The following is a 17173-nucleotide window of genomic DNA, read 5'->3' on the forward strand; positions in this document are numbered from 1 at the left end:
GGTGTGCGAGTCCATTTCTGATGAGGATGCTGAAGCGTTGGCCTCTCCAGGACACAGGAGTGAGGATGTGTCAGGAGGCTGGGTGGGCAGTGGCAGGCCTTAAAAGCCCACGATGAACCTCAGGGGCAGGGAGGCCGTGAAGGGTGGGGTGCTGGCTCAGTGAAGGGAGATGGGGAGCTGTATGGGTTGCCCGGGTGGTCAGGAGGGTGGGTGTCTGCAGAGAGGGGTGAGAGTTGGGGGTGTCACCCCACGACACTGTGAGTCCCTCGAAGGCAGTGGCAGCAGACTGCAGTGGGCAGAGCACACATTTGGCCTCAAAGCGTCCTGGGCTCGAGTCCCAGCACTGCCCCCTTCCTGGCTGTGGGACGTGGGGCAAGTGTCCTCCCTCTCCGAGCCTCAGTGTCCTCATCCATGGAATGGGCCTGATCATCACCTCCCATCAGGGCTGTCTGGTGAATGACGTCAAGGCCATACGAGTAGTGGCATGCAAATATTCAGAACGACTTTATACATAATCGTCAGTAACTGGAAACAAGTGAATCGGTGAGTGCTTGTCCATCAACAAGTGTCCCAGGAGTCAGAGGGCACAGGCCTGGGCTGGGGAGAAAGCTGCGGGAGCTGCCAAGGTGCACGCACACCTCAGCCACGGCCCTGGCGCATAGTAGGGCCTCAGAAAACAGTTGCTGAGACCTGTTGTGGGCCTTTGTGGTGGGGGAGCCCGTGGAAGGGCTGAGGTTGGGGCCGAGAGGGAGGCCTGCCTTGGTCTCATGTTTGCCCCATGGGTGAGGAGGTCGGCCGCCTTCGAGGTGACCATCCTCAGAGATTCAGGCCCCTTCCAGGTGCAGGTTTCTGGGGGACCCTGTGTCTTTCCGCGATCCCCAGTGCCCTTCTTCCTCCCTCCCCACCCTGCTCTCAGCACTGCTCCCTGCAGAGTGTGGGGGAGCAGGGCCCAGGTGAAGACAACCATGGGGAAGGGGGTGGAAGGGGAGAGTGCTCAAGCCTGGAGGCCTGGGGAGGTGGTACCTTCCCCAGCACCCTGTCTCTGAGGGCTGCTCTCTCCTCCTTTCTAGATGAGCTGCCTTATCTCAGGTGTCCTCTGAACACAGTGCTCCAGCTCATCCCTGTGGCTTGTGGCGAGTGCCCCACCCTTGTCCATGACAAGGCAGGTGCGTACTGCGTGCACAGCAGGGTCCTGGGAGGTCCCAGGGCAAGGGAACCAGAAACATTCCGGTGTCATTCATCATGCCAGGGCTGGGTTCCCAAATCCCGGGCCGTCGACCGGGAAACCTGCACCTGGAAGGGGCCTGAATCTCTGTCGGAATCACAGAGTGTCCACAAGGCCAGGCATCAAGCCCACAGCCAGGGAGGCAGAAATCAAAGCAGCAACAAATAAGGCAGAAACCCGCGTGAAGCCTGTCTTTAGGGGACGGGGGTCCACACAGAGCCTGCTTCCTGGGGGTGCGGCCCGGGCCGTCCCTCAGCAGGTCTGCACTAGGGGTGCAGTGCTCTGCTGCTGCTCTCTTGCGATCGTTAATACATTTTGAGCCAGGTGACCAGAGTTTCTGTCTTCCACTGGCTCTGGCAAATGATGTAGCTGGGTCTGGGTCAGGATCCGGGTCTGGCTGAGGGAGCGGGACCACTTCTTGGGGCAAAGAGGCAAGCGGGGGGTGGGGGGGGCTGGGCGGGCTGGGGTCCTTACACTACTCTCTCCTTCCTCTTAACCTGGAGCCTTGTCCTCCAAGCTGTGGACGTCACTGGGGGACCCAGAAAAGCCCGAGACGGCCCCTTCCTGCTACGGAGTCCTTCCCAGGGTTCCAAAGTGTCTCTGCCCTCACTGTCGTGCACCTGGGGAATGAAAGTTCTAGCCTCCGCCCCCGCAGGGATCACGCAGCCCTTGAAGACACAGAGACCTAGGCTGGCCTTGGCCTCGCCGGGAGAGCCCTGCTTCCATGGAGAAGAGCCCCGGAGCCTCCCAAAGGGCCTCGGGTCATGGTCACAGGCAATGGGCTGTCCAGGTCTGCCTACAGCTTTCTTTCACTGAATCGGCTCTTGTGGCAGTAATGGCTCCTCCTTCTACCTGCTGGAGGGGTGAGAGTGTCACTGTGAGGCCTACCTCATTGTCCTTAAGACTCGGTCTGAGGGAGGAGGTCCTGAAATGGTGTGGATGATGAGGGAAGGATTCCAGGACAGCGCCTCCAGAGATGGGGCGGAGGTGGGTCCTAGGGGATGTCTGTGGATCCCGTCCCTTGGTGGGAGGGACGGTGGCACCGGCTCACGGCCCTCCACCCCACCCCTTCTCCTGAGGATCCCCACTGGCATTTAACCGGGGCCACACAGTGTAAGAAATCATGAAACTGTATGGACCGGAGCCCCTGGAAACTCTTGGCCTCCACACTCAGCTGGCATCTCTGCGCCTCCCAGTGCCTGACCCAGCCACACCCGTCTGCCTTTTAGGGGGAGGCGGCCCCCGCCTGTCCCGGAGGGCCTGACCACCGGCCACTCAGAGCCACACCTGCCCAGGAGAAGGAGAAGACGTCCGACTGATTTTGCAACTTTAATGCAATACTGATACCCAAAACACGACAGCACGACAAAAAGCACACAGGAAAGCAGGAAGGGCAGAGAGCGCATCATCTGGCATGCCATCTTCCATGGACGGGGAGTAGCTGCCTAGAGTGCTCTGTCGGGGGGCGGGGGGCAGAGGAGGCACTCTGGCTCGGCAGGGGGCTGCTGCAGCTCCTCAGCGCTGCCTGGAACCGGGAGACACAAAGGCCAGAACACAAGGGTCAATACAGGTGAACCGTCAGGGATAGGAAGAACAAACTGAGCGTCCCGTCAGGCTCTCTTCGTTCCCCCATGACACCCCAGGCCTTCCCCTGACTCCTCCCAGTCCCTCCACGCCCCATCCTTCAGAGTCTCATCTAATGACCTCCAATCTTACTGAATCCAGGAGAAGAAGCTGGCACTGGTTCTGGCGGCGTTTCTGGTCCGGATGGTGGAGCTGGTGCTGGGGCCATCGAGCATGCTGGTGCTGGCCGCACCATTGGTGCCACTGCTGACGCCAGCCCTCCAGGTGCCTCTCCTGTTGGCACGGTTGCTATTCAGAATGTACTGATGGTATCTGGCCCAGAAAGCGAAGGGGATCCTGGACCAGGCGTCGCCAAAATCTCCATCCTCATCCCAGGTCAGGAGCTCGACCTGTATGTCGTCCCAGCTCCACCGTCCAATCAGAGCTTCCTCCCCGATGTTCATCTGGGCCCTCATCTGGGCCCTGGCATGTTCCTCAGCCATATCCACATCCATCGTCTTGAAAGCATCATCCACAGCCTCCAAGAAATGAGCCCTCCATTCCCGGGGGTCTCGGTTCTGATACTGCGGTGGAAGAACAGCAGCCGTCGGAACAGCTACCCCACCTCGCTCAGCACCTGCTTCCTGCCATACGCCCTCCTGAGCGCTTTGCAAAATCATGATAGAAACCCGCACGACTGGAATCGGGCTCCCATTATTCTGTGCCAGACCTGGGATTTCGCCCCACCCACTCACTACGTCTGTGAACTTGTGTCAGTGGCTTAGGAACCTTTCTGGGCCTCAGCGAACCAACGAGGTATGGGAAACTCCAGCCAGAACAGAGGCTCTGCCTTACCTGGGCGATGAATCTCAGCACCCTCATCTTGCTGGTCTCGTGGCGGGCGCGCAGGCCCCAGAGGAACTCATACTCGGGGGGGCTGCTATTGGGGATCTTCTTGTATTCCAGGTACCTGCGTGAGAGAGGAAAATAAACTTCTGCTTCCAGCCAGGCAGACCTGTTGCTGCACCAGTGGCTCCCAGGTGGCCCCTTCCCAGCCCCGAGGCTGCAGCTTGGCTGCCGCAGGACGCCTGCCCTGGCCCCGCAGCCCTTGCCTCGCTCCCACGCTCATTCCCAGGGGTTTCTGCCTCCAAAACTGAGGTGCTCACACCCTTAGGCCACTGGTCCTGCCCAGCAGCCACGTGGAGGTGCAGGGGGCACGTGTAGGGTATTTGTTCATAGGAAGGCCACGAGTTTTGTGCCCCTTGTCACAATAACCCAGGTTCCTGTTGGATGTGTTGTAAACAGAGGAGCCATTTCTTCAGGCCCCCTGCTCTGAGCACACCCCACCATGGGGCTCGTCCGTGGCCTGGCTGAACCCTGGGACAGTCCACCCTAGAAAATGACTGTACAGGAAGAAACAGTCAACCAAGAGCAGTGGACTCCATGCATACTCTCGACCATCTGTGTGTGTGTGTGTGTGTGTGTGTGTGTGTGTGTGTGGTGCAGGGGGCGGGGGTGGGGGTGGTGAACATGCATACGGGCCTGTGTGAGGGCACACAAGATCTCCAAGCACCGAGGATGGGGTGGGCCTGGGCTAGAAGGTCAGCGGGGCTGGACTCCAGGCCCAAATGGGCCTTATCCCAGCCGGAGCCATGTCAGGCTTCCACTCTCTGAGCCCCAGGCTCCTGAGATGTAAAGCCGGGGACACTGCCTAGAGGGCAGGTGCTGAACGAGATGGGGGCTGCACCACCCCACCTGGTGCTCGCAGTCAGCATGTGCTCCCTTTCCCCAAGCCTCCCTGGAATTGCCCTCCCCCCAACACTCACATTCCCCCCCACCCCACACTCACACCAGACACCCATCCCTCTGGTGTTAAGACATGGGCTGGGGAATGGCTTCCTCAGCCAGAGCAGCACACGAGGAAGGCCTGAGTGGGAGGCAAAGTGAACTCAGTCGATACTCACTTCTGCTTCACAAAGTCCTCTGTAATGAGTTTCCTCAGATCGCCCAGGAATGGGTGCCTCACCCTGAGTGCAAGGAAAGGAATGCATGACTAGAGACAGTGGCAGTGCCCGGGGTGGGCGGGAGCACTCCCAGCAGGACTGAGAGCTTCCCAGCCTGTGGGGTGTCCCCATGGATGCCTGGGCCGGCAGCAGAGGCCAGACGGCCACTTGTCAGCGACGCCCCAGGGAGGGGTTTGACGGAGCCCCCAGGTCCGATGGTTTCTCTTAGTTCTCATCTGGGAACAGAGAAGGCACACGGAGCAGAGGGGGTGCTCAGTGCTCAGGACCGTTTCCCCACGCACCCTGGTGGGACCCTTTGCGCTCTACCTAGTCCAGGACGCCACGCCCCGCAGAGACCACTAGGCCACTGCAATCCCGGGGCCTCTTGTGCCCAAGGACAGACACACTGAGGAGTGGGAGCCGAGAGACCCCAATCATACCCGGGGCGCAGTCCCATCTTGCGTAGTGCCTCCCAGAGGACAGCTGCGAGGGGAGATGAGGTACAAGAGTTTAGCACACGGAGGTGAGACGGCGGGCAACCCCCCAGCTGCAGGTCCAGCCACTCACCCTCGCTGGCACGGTTGCCGTTCATGAAGATGACGCCCAGAATCACCAAGAGGAGACTCAGTCTGGGAGTGTCCTTGGTCCTGAAGGTGTAGAAAGAGGGATCCTGTCCAGCAGCCATTTTCCCGGGGGGACCACAGCCGGCTCACTCAACTAGCCTCTCCCAGATTGCTGGGCTACAGGGCAGCTCCTCCTACTCTGTATGGCTTGCGCTACCTGGTCCAGACAATTCATTCCTCGGCCTGAGACTGAGTCCCTTCATCCATCAAATGGGGATGCTAACACCTCCTCCCAGGGCTCTGCCGAGGATGGGGTTAGGCAGGGAGCAAACGGTTGGCAACCCTGTGTCCAGAGGCACATCCAGACCTTCCCTGCCCTTTGCGCATTGCGTCGGGAGCACAACTCCACTGGAGAGCACCCCCACACCCCCGTCCCCCTCCCGAGGCCCACTCTGCCAAGCCCTGGCCAGGACCTTAGCAGGGAGAGGCAACCAAGGAGCTTGCTTTCCTAGGAAGATGGGGGTGGGGAAGGGTGGGCAGGGGCGAAACCCGGAGAGCAGCAAATCCTCGGCCCAGGCTACTGCCCCTGCCAGCCCTTAACTGCTCAGCACCGCTAACTCTGGGTGGGAGCCGTGCTAGGCCCCCCAACCCCACTTTCCCGTTTCTCTGAGAGGAGCGGGGAGGCACCACCAAGGAAGGCCACCACCCTCCTGTGCTCTCTCACTTTCCCAGGAGGCGGGCTGACGAATCCCGTGTGCAGACAAGAATGTAGAGGTGTTCTTCCTTGTCGATTTCCTTCAGGTGGATCCCAAACTTCTACATGGGGGAGAAAACAGAATGTGAGATCAAACATCCATGTTGGGTGTCCTGCAGGCAGTCACTCAATTCCCCGTTAGAGCTTTTCCTTGGCGGGGAGCCCCAAGCCCTGGGGGAGGAGGAAGAAGAGAGGCCGCAGAGGAAGTACCCTGTGGGAGCACTGACACTGGCTGAGACAATGGGATCCACCTCAGGAGACCACAGACACTCAGAGAGCACGAAGGGCAAGAAGGAGGGAAGGAGGCAGGCAGAGGAAGCTCCCAGGTGGAGAGGCCAGGGAGGGCTTCCTTCCAGAGCACATAGTCCTGCCCTTGGGCCTCGAGGGGATGCAGGGGGCAAGGGTTCCCTGCGGCCCCTGCTCCACAGAGCTGCCCCCGGCCCCGCACCCACCTTTTCCAGAGTGTACGTTGCTCGTTCAATGATCTCAGGGAAATGTTCATCGTATTCTCGGATGACATCCTTCAGCATGTCTGCAGGAGGGGAGGGGTGGGCAAAGCACCGAGGCTGAGCAGGGGCCACAGAGCTGCAGCTTTTCTGTCAGCCCTGATGAAGGGAGCACACTCAGGACCCCACACCGTGCAAATGGAGCCATCAGCCAGGCCTGATGTGTGTGTGTGGGCATCTGATGGGAGGCCCACAGGGCAGGGTTGTGGGAGGGGGGAAGGGCAGAGCTCAGGGAGGGGGCACAGGTTGCCCACCTGAGCGCTTGATGGGGATCTTCTTGTAGTCTTTAATCATCAGATATTTCACCAACTTATTTGCCTGGAGAAGGAGGGAGCACACGGGTAGACCAAGGCGTGGGCGACCTCAAAGAACAGGCCCGCAAGGGAGGAGAGGAGCGAGATGGGGGAAGGGCAGGCTTCTTACCCTCTCTTGCAGAAGGGTCACATTGCGGGGTGGCAAGCACAGTACGTGCCTTGAGGGTACCTGGGACCTCAGGGCCATGGGGGGCCGAGGGGCCATCTGAGGCCGCACAGTTGTCAGTGGGGGCTGCGATGCCCTCCAGGTCGGTGGGACCGCAGGAGGCTCTCTCTCCTCCTCGCTGCTCTCATATTCGTCATCCAGGTGCTTGGACTGTACCATTAGACAGAGGAGAGACTCAGGGCTACCAGGCTACCCGTGCAAAAGCACCTGGCACACATCTTAACCAGAGCAGGTACTTGGAGATAAGGGTAGTAGGAACAGCGGATGACACGTGCCGAGTGCTTACTAAGTGCCAGGCACTGAGCCAACCGCTTCTCCCTCCAGGCCTGAGGGTAGGGACTACGTGGAGTAAAAACATGCTAGTTAACCTGTCTTGGAGAAACATGCACAAGCTGAGAGAAGAGGGGAGGGAAGGAGAGGGAAGGAGAGGGGAGGGGAAGGGAGGGGATGCGGGGAGGGAGAGGAGGAGGCAGAGAGGAGAGGGCCCAGAAAGCAGGGGAGCAAGGGGGGTTGGAGACAGCAGGGAGGTCTCACCTTCTTTGTCCTCTTGCCTCCCATCCTGGCCCAGGGCTCCGCACTCTGCTGAGAGGTGGCAGCTGCACCCTCAGGCTCAGGGATGCTCGTGGCCATCTTGGCCTTGGCAGCAGCTGCTGCCACAACATTCTGAGGCTCCACCCACCGAGTCTTGGCGAGAGCCTTCCCAGACTTGGTCGTCTTTGGCCGGGTGGCTGCCCCCTCCCCGGCAGAGGCTGCCTGGGGCCCCCCGGAGGCAGCACTGGGGCCCTCTGTGGCAGCCTCTTGGGCCGGGGCAGGTCTCTTGGGGCGTGGGAAGGCCATGCCACTGACACCTGCCGGCTGGGTGAAATCAAAGACATCGTTCTGACCCAGGAAGGCTGTTTTGGGCCGGGTGGCATCCATCTCACTGGCACGTGGGGCCTGGGAGAAAGCACAGGCCGTACTAGGGCCCTCGGCAGCAGCCTCCTGGGCCCGGGAGGATGTCTGGGGCTGCGTGGACCTTGCTGGAGCCCCGGGGGTGGCCATCTCGCTCTTGACTAGCATCTGGGAGCTGTGCGGAGAAGCAAGGCTTGTCTCAAGGGTGGCTGCCTGAGCCTCGGCAGCGGATGTCATGGGCTGGGTATCGCCTCCTGAGCCCTGGTCTGTGGCCACTGAGTGGTTAGCGACCACCTGATGGTAGGTGGCACGGGCAGCAGCAGCAGCGGCCCGAGCAGCTTGGTTAGAGGAGGCGGCCCGGGCTACGTTGGCAGCACGGGCAGCCGGCTCGTTGGCAAGTGTTTCTGGATCCATCCGAAATGCCTCCAGCAGAGTCCTGGCCAGCATAGGGTTTTCAAGTTCCCAGGGCTCATTCTGCAAGACCAGGGAGGGGAGGGCAAGGCAGACAGCTGTACACACTCGCCCTGTGCTGGCCAGCCCCCGACCAGCCCCCAGACCCTCCCAAATCCCCCTTCTCCCAGCAGGAGAGGGAAGGTTTGGTGAAGCTGGGCAGTCCTTCCCCATTCAACTCCAGCCTTCACCCACCCCCTCCTCCCATCCTCCCTGACGTCGCAGGAGGGAAGGCCCAGGGCTAGCAGGTGGCCGACAAGGGGCCTCACCGCTAAGATGCGAAAGCCTGGACCCAAGCTCCCAAAGGCTCTGAGGATACGGATGTCAAAGCTGGTGAGGGCTCCGTAGCCTCCAAAAGCACCAAATTCTTCATAGTCGTTGCCTTCAACCATGTCTTCCTCCCCGACTTCATCACTACCCTCGTCCATGTCTTCAACGTTGTACCCTTCAGATTCTTTGTGGTAGCTTCCCTCAGCCATGCTGGGGGTGCCAAGGAGAAGAGAGCTCAGCCTGAGAGGGACGGGGAGGCCTCTTCAGGGGGAGGGGGGCAGGACCCAGCAGGAGGCCGGATCTCTCAGGAAGTGGGGAGCTGCAATCATCAGGTTACCAGGCAGTATAAGGTCGGGGTGGGTGGGGGAGTGAAGGCTGCTGGGGTAGATTCCCTCAGAGACAGAGCCCTAAGAGAAGGATAGAGGAGGTCGGAGGAGTCCCTACACTGAAAGGGGAGTTTAGGACAGGCAGGCTCCCCGGCCCAGCGGCCGGATTTGAACAAGGGGTGCACTGGCGGGCCTGGGTCCAAAGAGTCCCATAGGAGATGCGTTGAGAGAGGGAGAAATAAAGCGCCTGAATTTAATGCCTGGAGCAGGGGGCCAGGACGGTGGGGAGGAGAATGACATGAGAGGGCTGAGACAAACGGGGACCGCTGGAAGCTCTGGGAAAATGAATCCCAGGGACCCTCTAAGTGCCGGTGGGGGGATTCAGCTGATTCAGGTCTAGGTTGGGCTCATACAGGAGCGCTCAAGGTGTATGGGGTGGGGGTCTTCGGGCTAGGTGAGGCTCGAACTGGAGCGCTGGAGGTCTCAGAGGCCAGGACTGCAACTCCAGGAAGGGGGCAAAACGTTCAGTTCCACTGGATTGATCTCAGAGTGTTTGGGGTGGAGGTGGGGCCTCCGCTCTAAGGAAGCTCAGCACGGAGCACACGGGTCTGTTAAAGGGGTTCGGATGGTGGGCTCCGGTGTAAGTAGGGCTCGGATCGGGGAGCCTGCGTCTGATGGCGGTGGAGGGGGGAGGCTCCTATCTAGACCGCGGGTCAAAGGGGGTTCAGGTTCTGCGTGCTTGGGCTTTGTTCAGATCCGGGGGCGGGGGATTGGGGATGGGGAGGGCACAGCGTACCCTCGTTCCACTCGCTCTCTCCCGGTCCTGTCTGGGGCTGGATCCTTACCTTCCCTGGGGCTCCAATGGCGTCCGTCCTCAGCACCAGGAACCCCGCAGCCGCGCCCTCGCCTACTGCTGCCAGCACAGCAGCTCCGACCACCCCGCCCCTTTTCTCCGCGCAACGCCCCCCCTCCCCGCCGCGCGGCTGGGCAGCCTGCGCATGCGCGGACCCCTCCAGCCGGCCCGCTATCCCAACAAAAGCCTTTCCCACCAGGTCCCCTGTGCGCATGCGATTCCGCCAGTGGGTGGGCGGGGTAGGGGGGCGTTTTCTCCTTCCCGCCAGATTCCCCTCACCGTTCCCCACCTCCGCCTCCGCGCCCCCGACCGCAGGCGCGGGCACTCACACCCTGTACTGCGGTTCCAACCCATCCATCATATACCCTCAGTCCCCCCACTTTTGCACAATGCTTCTCAGCCCTGCCCTCCCCCTTGCCTCTAAGCTCCTCCAGTGTGGTCTGGAATACACTGAGCCCTGCTTCCCCAGCGTGACCCCTAGGTCACCAATACAGAGGTCTCTAGCCCAGTCTGCAACTGCAACAAGAGAAATGGAAATGGCGAGAGGACACCAGTTCCCTTTGCGTTCCCCTCCACTATCCACCTCTAGGGCCCCCAGACACACTGGGAACATCTGCTTCCCCAGCCACTCTTCATGCAGCTTGTGTGTCACAGCCTGAGCTGTGCTGGGCATTATCTTCCTCTCACAGCAGCCCTGGGAGGTGGATGTCAGCATCCCCATTTTACAGATCAGGAAGCTGAGGCACAGACGGACACATCGCACAACCTAGACAAGGCCACAGAGCCAGCAGGTTGAAAATGCAGAATTTGGGCCGGGGTCTCGCTGACTCCAAAAATCCATGTTCCACTGGCACTGGCCCCGGGGACTGAGGCACCCTCCCTTCTTCAGTTTGAGCAGCAGATCCACCCCACCTCTCCTGCCCTGTCAACATCTGTCCCAACAAGCCAGGTTTCTGTTCTCTGAGACCTAAGCTCACGCTCTGCATTCCAGGGGGAACAGGTAGGAGCCCCAGGCCCAACCCTTGCCTGCTCTATGTGGGTCCATCCAGGTGTGAGAATTGCTCCTTGGGGTCCACTCCCTGCTCCGACTGTCAGGCCTCTTCGCTGTGAGTGGCACAAACACGCTGCCTGAGGCCTTCCTGGTGCCCACTGGAGCGGCCAGGACAATCAGGCGCTTGTGTGTCTGAGCCATGGCAAGCCCTGATTCAGAGTAAATGTTTCGCCTGGTTCCTTCCATGGCTGGGGCCTGGGGCAGCTGTGATCTTGTGGATAGAAGCTGGGCTGGACTTCCGAATTCCAGGGACGGAGTGTTGGACCAGTCTGTCGCTAGCTGTGTGAAAGCCCGCTTGGGTCACTGGACATCTCTGAGCCCGGTTTCTCAATATGCAAAATGTGAAGCAAAAGGAGAACTTACTGGGGTCCTACCTAAGGACACACATGCTGCTGCGCTTCCAGAATGACTGGAGAAAATGCTATGTTCCCACCCCAAATTGCACTTCTATTTTTTTTTACAAAAAAACATAGTGGACTTTTATATTCGTTTTTATATCAGCCTCTCCAGGCTGTCCACCCCTGTGTCTGAATGGAAGCTATTGCTAGGACCAGAGCTTTTACTCTCCAGTGACCAACATCAATTCTGCCTGTCTGGATGGCTTTCCTCAGCTGTTGCATAGCAACCTTCCCTGTCAGCTGCTTGTGTCTCTCAGCCCTTCCTGTGCAACACGTTTCTGTGGGACGTGACCAGACCTTAGAAGCGAAAGCCTTGACAAACCGCTATATGCTAATAGAAAATGCTATGTTCCCATCTCATTTTGAAACTGTGCTTTTTTTACAAAATCCATAGTGGATTTTTATATTCGCTTTATTTTATTTTTTATTCTTATTTTTTCTTTTTCTTTATTGAGATATAATTGACATATAACATTATATTAGTTTCGGGTGTACAACATCATGATTCATTATTTGTATATGCTGTGAAATGATCACCACAATAAGTCCAGTTAACATCCATCATCACACATAGTTACAATTTTTTATGATGAGAACTTCTATTGTATTCATTTTTATACCAGCCCCTCTATATGCTAGATGCTTTATAACTATATATGCTAATATGCTTACAACTCCCAAATCTACAACCCCAGTTCGAACTTCAGCTTTGAGATCCAAATCCATATATTCATTCGTCTACTTGACATCTCCACTTGGATGTTTCAAGGGCTCCTCACAGTGAGTCTGTCTCACTGTGGTATTGCTATATCCACCACCCCCACACACTCACGTCCCCCATCTCTCTTGTTTTTAAAACTCCCATCTTCACAATCTCAGTAAATGGCACCACGATCCACACAACTACTCACTCCAGAAAATGGAAGTCAGCTACCACCACTGCCCTTTTCTCATACACTGCACCCAGATGGGAAACCGCTGCAGCTCTCCAGGGCTACCTCAGTGTGCAGCTCTCTCCCCTCCATTACCCCCAGAATATTCTAGTCACACTGGCCTCTTGGAATTCTCAGCTCTGTCTCCTTCACTTATTCACCTCTGTTTGTGTTCAATCTCCCTGTGCCGCAGCCTGTAAACTCTATCCAGGCAAGAAGTTGGGGGGAATTGGGCAATCCTGGGGATCACCTTTTTAATTTCCCTTATCTTGGGGATCAATGTCCTGCGTGGCTCGTGGAGCCACGACGTAAAGCTTTGTAACTTTTTTGGTTTATAGATATTTTGGTGGCAGAGCACATCGGATTCTTGTTAATTCATCGTGGCTGCAAGTATAAGTATCCATCCTGGTTTTTAATTTTTTTTTAGTGGCTCTTATGCTTTAATATGTATCCAAGTTGCTATGCACAGTTAATGCATGGTGTGCATTCATGATATTTTTCCAATCTGCTTCCCCAGGGTTTTACTTTTATTCCTAAACAAGTATAAAACCAGAAAATATAGAATCATTAAGAGGACCAATGATAAGAATTAGAGGACACTTCTCATAAGGAACAGTGCAAGTCAGAAGAAAGTGGCATACCATTTTTAAAATAGTGAAACAATAATTGTCCAATCAGAATTGTATACTCAATAAATATCTTTTTAAAAATGAAGTTGAAATAAAAGGTTTTCATGCATACTGAAGCTGAAAAAATTAATCATCAGTAGATTTACCCTACAAGAAATGTTACAGGATGTCCTTCAGGCACAAGAAAAATGACTGTAAATGGAAATATGGTCTACGTAAATGAGTCAACAATAATGGAAATGGTAGCTATGAAAGTAGATATAAACTATTAATTTTCACATTTAAGAATATTTTATTATTAATGATGTAAAGCAAAAATTCATAATGCATTGTGGAGTTATAACTTATGTGGAATTAGCTTCTTGGAAAATAATAGCACAAGGATGGGGGAATATAAGTGTATGTAAGATTCTAAATCTACATGTGAAGTGGTACAATATTACTTGAAGGTACATTGTGATACGTTAAAGAAGCATGAACTATAAACACTAACGTATGTATCCAAAGAATTATGACTAGTAAGCCTATATGGGAGATAAATGGAATCATGAAATGCTCATTTAACTTAAGATGTTTTAAAAGAGAAAAAATAAAACAACAGATGAGAAAATAGAAAAAAATTAACATGACAGCTTTAAATCCAACCATATCAGTAATCATATTAAATACTATTTGTCTAAAATTGGACTCCTTTCTCTTTTAAATAGAGTTTATTTTTTAGTGTAGCTTTAGGCTCATAGCAAAATTGAGCAGAAATTACAGAGCCATCCCATATACCTCCTGCCCCCACAGAGATAGAGCCTCCCCCACTGTCAACATCCTGCACCAGAGAGGTGTGTTTCTTACAATCAATGAACCTACATTGCCATATCATTATCACCCAAAGTGTATAGTTTACATTAGGACTCATTTTTGCTGTTGTACATTCCATGGGTTTGGACAACATGTAGCCACCACTACAGTATCATACAGAATAATTTCATTGCCTCCCAAATCCTCTGTGCTCCACATAACTAACTGCTCCTAACTGCTCTCCTAACTGCTAGCAACCACTGATTTTTTAACTGTCCCTATAGGTTTGCCTTTTCCAGAATGTCATATAGTTGGAATCATACAATATATACACTTTTCAGATTGGTCTCTTTCACTGGGTAATATGCACTTAAGGTTCTTGAATGTCTTTTCAGGGCTTGATAGTTCATTTCTTTTTAGTGATGAATAATATTCCATTATCTGGATGTGTCACAGTTTGTTCATCCATTCACCTACTGAAGTACATCTTGGTTTCTTCCGAAGTTACAGTATTGTGAATAAAAGTGCTATAAACATGTGTATGCAGGTTTTTCTGTGGACATAAATTTTCAGCTCATTTGGGTAAATACCAAGGAGCACAATTGCTGGACTACATGGTCAGAATAGGTTTAATTTTATAAGAAACTGTCAAACTGTCTTCCAATGTGGTTGTATAATTTTGAATTCCCACCAGATATGAAGGAGAGTTCCTGTTGATACACATCTTTGCAGGCATTTGGTATTGCCAGTGTTCTGGATTTTGGCCATTCTAATAGGAGTGTAGTGGTATCTCAGTTTTTAAATTTGCATTTCCCTAATAACATACGATGTGGGGCATGACAAATTGGATTTTAAAAAAGGGAACCCTCTTACACTGTTGGTGGGAATGTAAATTGATACAGCCACTGTGGAGAACAGTATGGAGGTTCCTTAAAAAGCTACAAATAGAACTACCATATGACCCAGCAATCCCACTACTGGGCATATACCCTGAGAAAACCATAATTCAAAAAGAGTCATGTACCAAAATGTTCATTGCAGCTCTATTTACAATAGCCCGGAGATGGAAACAACCTAAGTGTCCATCATCGGATGAATGGATAAAGAAGATGTGGCACATATATACAATGGAATATTACTCAGCCATAAAAAGAGACGAAATTGAGCTATTTGTAATGAGGTGGATAGACCTAGAGTCTGTCATACAGAGTGAAGTAAGTCAGAAAGAGAGAGACAAATACCGTATGCTAACACATATATATGGAATTTAAAAAAAAAATGTCATGAAAAACCTAGGGGTGAAACAGGAATAAAGACACAGAGTTACTAGAGAATGGACTTGAGGTTATGGGGAGGGGGAAGGGTAAACGGTGACAAAGCGATAAAGAGGCATGGACATATATACACTACCAAACGTAAGGTAAATAGCTAGTGGGAAGCAGCCGCATAGCACAGGGAGATCAGCTCGGTGCTTTGTGACCGCCTGGAGGGGTGGGATAGGGAGGGTGGGAGGGAGGGAGACGCAAGCGGGAAGAGATATGGGAATATATGTATGTATATAACTGATTCATTTTGTTGTGAAGCTGAAGGTAACATACCATTGTAAAGCAATTATACTCCAATAAAGATGTTAAAAAAAAAAAAAGATCCTGCTATATGCAGTGTACATGAATCCCATTGTACCTATAGGTTAAAAGTAAAAGTATGGGAAAAGATATATCATGCTACTAATAATCCAAACAAGGCTGTAATGTATATATTAATATCAGATAAAGCAGATTTCAGAATAAAATATATTGTCAGGGATAAAGAGGATCATTTATAAGAGGATTGTTTATATTTATGATTGCCTATGGAGGCCAATTCATCAAGAGGGCATAAAAATTCTAAATGTTGGGCTTCCCTGGTGGCGCAGTGGTTGAGAGTCTGCCTGCCGGTGCAGGGGACGCGGGCTCGTGCCCCAGTCTGGGAGGATCCCGCATGCCGTGGAGTGGCTGGGCCCGTGAGCCATGGCCGCTGAGCCTGCGCGTCCGGAGCCTGTGCTCCGCGGCGGGAGAGGCCACAGCAGTGAGAGGCCCGCGTACCGCAAAAAAAAAAGAAAAAAAAATTCTTAATGTTTATACACCTAAAAATGGAATTTAGAAATATATGAAAGAAAGGAAAATCCACAATTAGGGTCAGAGATTTGTCTTTCCTCTCCACAGTTGAACAAGTTGACTAAAAACATCAGTAAGTGTATAGAATGCTTGAAAATGCTATCACTCAAATTAATCTAATTAACATTAAAAAAATTTTATTGAGGTGTAATTGATTTAGAGTGTTGTGTTAGTTTCAAGTGTACAGCAAAGTGAATCTGTTATACAAATAAATATATCCACTCTTTTTAAGATTCTTTTCCCATATAGACTATTACAGAGTATTGAATACAGTTCCCTGTGCTATACAGTGGGTCCTGATTAGTTATCTATTTTATATATAGTAGTGTGTGTGTGTCAATCCCAATCTTCCAATTTATCCCTCCCTTCCTTACTCCCTGGTAACCGTAAGTTTATTTTTATATTTGTAACTCTATTTTGGTTTTGTAGATAAGTTCATTTGTAGACTTTTTTTTCAGATTCCATATATAAGCGATATCATATATTTGTCTTTCTGTGTCTGACTTACTTCACTCAGTATGGCAATCTCTAGGTCCATCCATGTTGCTGCAAATGGCATTATTTCATTCTTTTTTATGGCTGAGTAATATTCCATTGTATATATGTACCACATCTTCTTTATCTATTCCTCTGTTGATGGACATTTAGGTTGCTTCCATGTCCTGGCTATTGTGAATAATGTTGCAATGAACACTGGGGGGCATGTATCTTTGTGAATTATGGCTTTCTCTGGGTATATGCCTAGGAGTGGGATTGCTGGATCATATGGTAGCTCTATTTTCAGTTTTTAAAGGAACCTCCATACTGTTCTCCATTTTAAGGGCACTATCCCTAACAAAAAAAAGAACACACATTGTTTTCATATGTACATGAAAATTTACCATGATAGACAATATTCTGGGCCATAAATACATCTTACCAATGAAAGAATTAACATCACCTAAAGGATTTTCCTGAAGGACAATGAAATTAAATTAGATATAAATAACAGGAATGTATCTGTAAAATTCCCAAAATATTTGCAAACGATATAACATACTCTTCAATAACATATCGGTGAAAGAAATAAAAAAAGAAATTTAGAAATTAATTTGAACTGAATGAAAAGTGAAGTACAACTTATCAAAATTTGTAGGATGCACCTAAAGCAGTCCTTAGAAACCAATTTATAGCACAAAATGCCTATATTTAAAAATCAGAATTAAATCAATCATTTAAATTTCAATATTTAGAAAAAAGAATGCAGATACAATTAAAACCAAAATAGCAGAAGAATGGAAATAAGGGGAAGTGTAGCAGTCACTGAGGTAGACAACAAAAAAAAGAAATAG

At 52.4% G+C, this 17173-nt stretch overlaps 1 protein-coding gene and 1 non-coding gene across 7 annotated transcripts; both read right to left on the reverse strand.

Annotated features, from left to right (window-relative positions):
- Window positions 1-2541: 2541 nt before the first annotated feature.
- On the reverse strand, window positions 2542-9948 carry LOC132513891 (melanoma-associated antigen D4). 6 transcript variants are annotated; one of them, XM_060138515.1, is made up of 13 exons: window positions 9877-9948; window positions 8705-8915; window positions 7629-8459; window positions 7038-7244; window positions 6869-6932; window positions 6561-6640; window positions 6079-6170; window positions 5359-5438; window positions 5232-5274; window positions 4753-4815; window positions 3644-3758; window positions 2942-3372; window positions 2542-2750 (listed from the first exon to the last, which is right to left on the reverse strand). In XM_060138515.1, exons 2-13 carry the CDS (start codon window positions 8912-8914, stop codon window positions 2741-2743), a joined length of 2226 nt encoding a protein of 741 aa, XP_059994498.1. In that variant the 5' UTR covers window position 8915; window positions 9877-9948; the 3' UTR covers window positions 2542-2740. The 6 variants fall into 6 exon arrangements, with proteins under 6 accessions (XP_059994498.1, XP_059994499.1, XP_059994495.1 ...); XM_060138516.1 differs by having other exon boundaries at window positions 2930-3372; XM_060138512.1 differs by having other exon boundaries at window positions 5232-5438.
- On the reverse strand, window positions 4005-4133 carry LOC132514172 (small nucleolar RNA SNORA11). The gene has a single exon (XR_009538663.1). It is a non-coding gene; the product is annotated as a small nucleolar RNA SNORA11 (small nucleolar RNA).
- Window positions 9949-17173: the final 7225 nt, after the last annotated feature.

This window comes from Lagenorhynchus albirostris, chromosome X (genome assembly GCF_949774975.1).
Source record: "Lagenorhynchus albirostris chromosome X, mLagAlb1.1, whole genome shotgun sequence".
Taxonomy (NCBI): domain Eukaryota; kingdom Metazoa; phylum Chordata; class Mammalia; order Artiodactyla; family Delphinidae; genus Lagenorhynchus; species Lagenorhynchus albirostris.

Coding starts and splice junctions, on each gene's coding strand:
- LOC132513891 (XM_060138512.1), bottom strand. CDS start 8,914: ATGGCTGAGGGAAGCTACCACAAAGAATCTGAAGGGTACAACGTTGAA. Junction 8,460..8,704: donor CAGGCTTTCGCATCTTAGCG/GTGAGGCCCCTT, acceptor CTGGTCTTGCAG/AATGAGCCCTGGGAACTTGA. Junction 7,245..7,628: donor GAGGCAAGAGGACAAAGAAG/GTGAGACCTCCC, acceptor CTAATGGTACAG/TCCAAGCACCTGGATGACGA.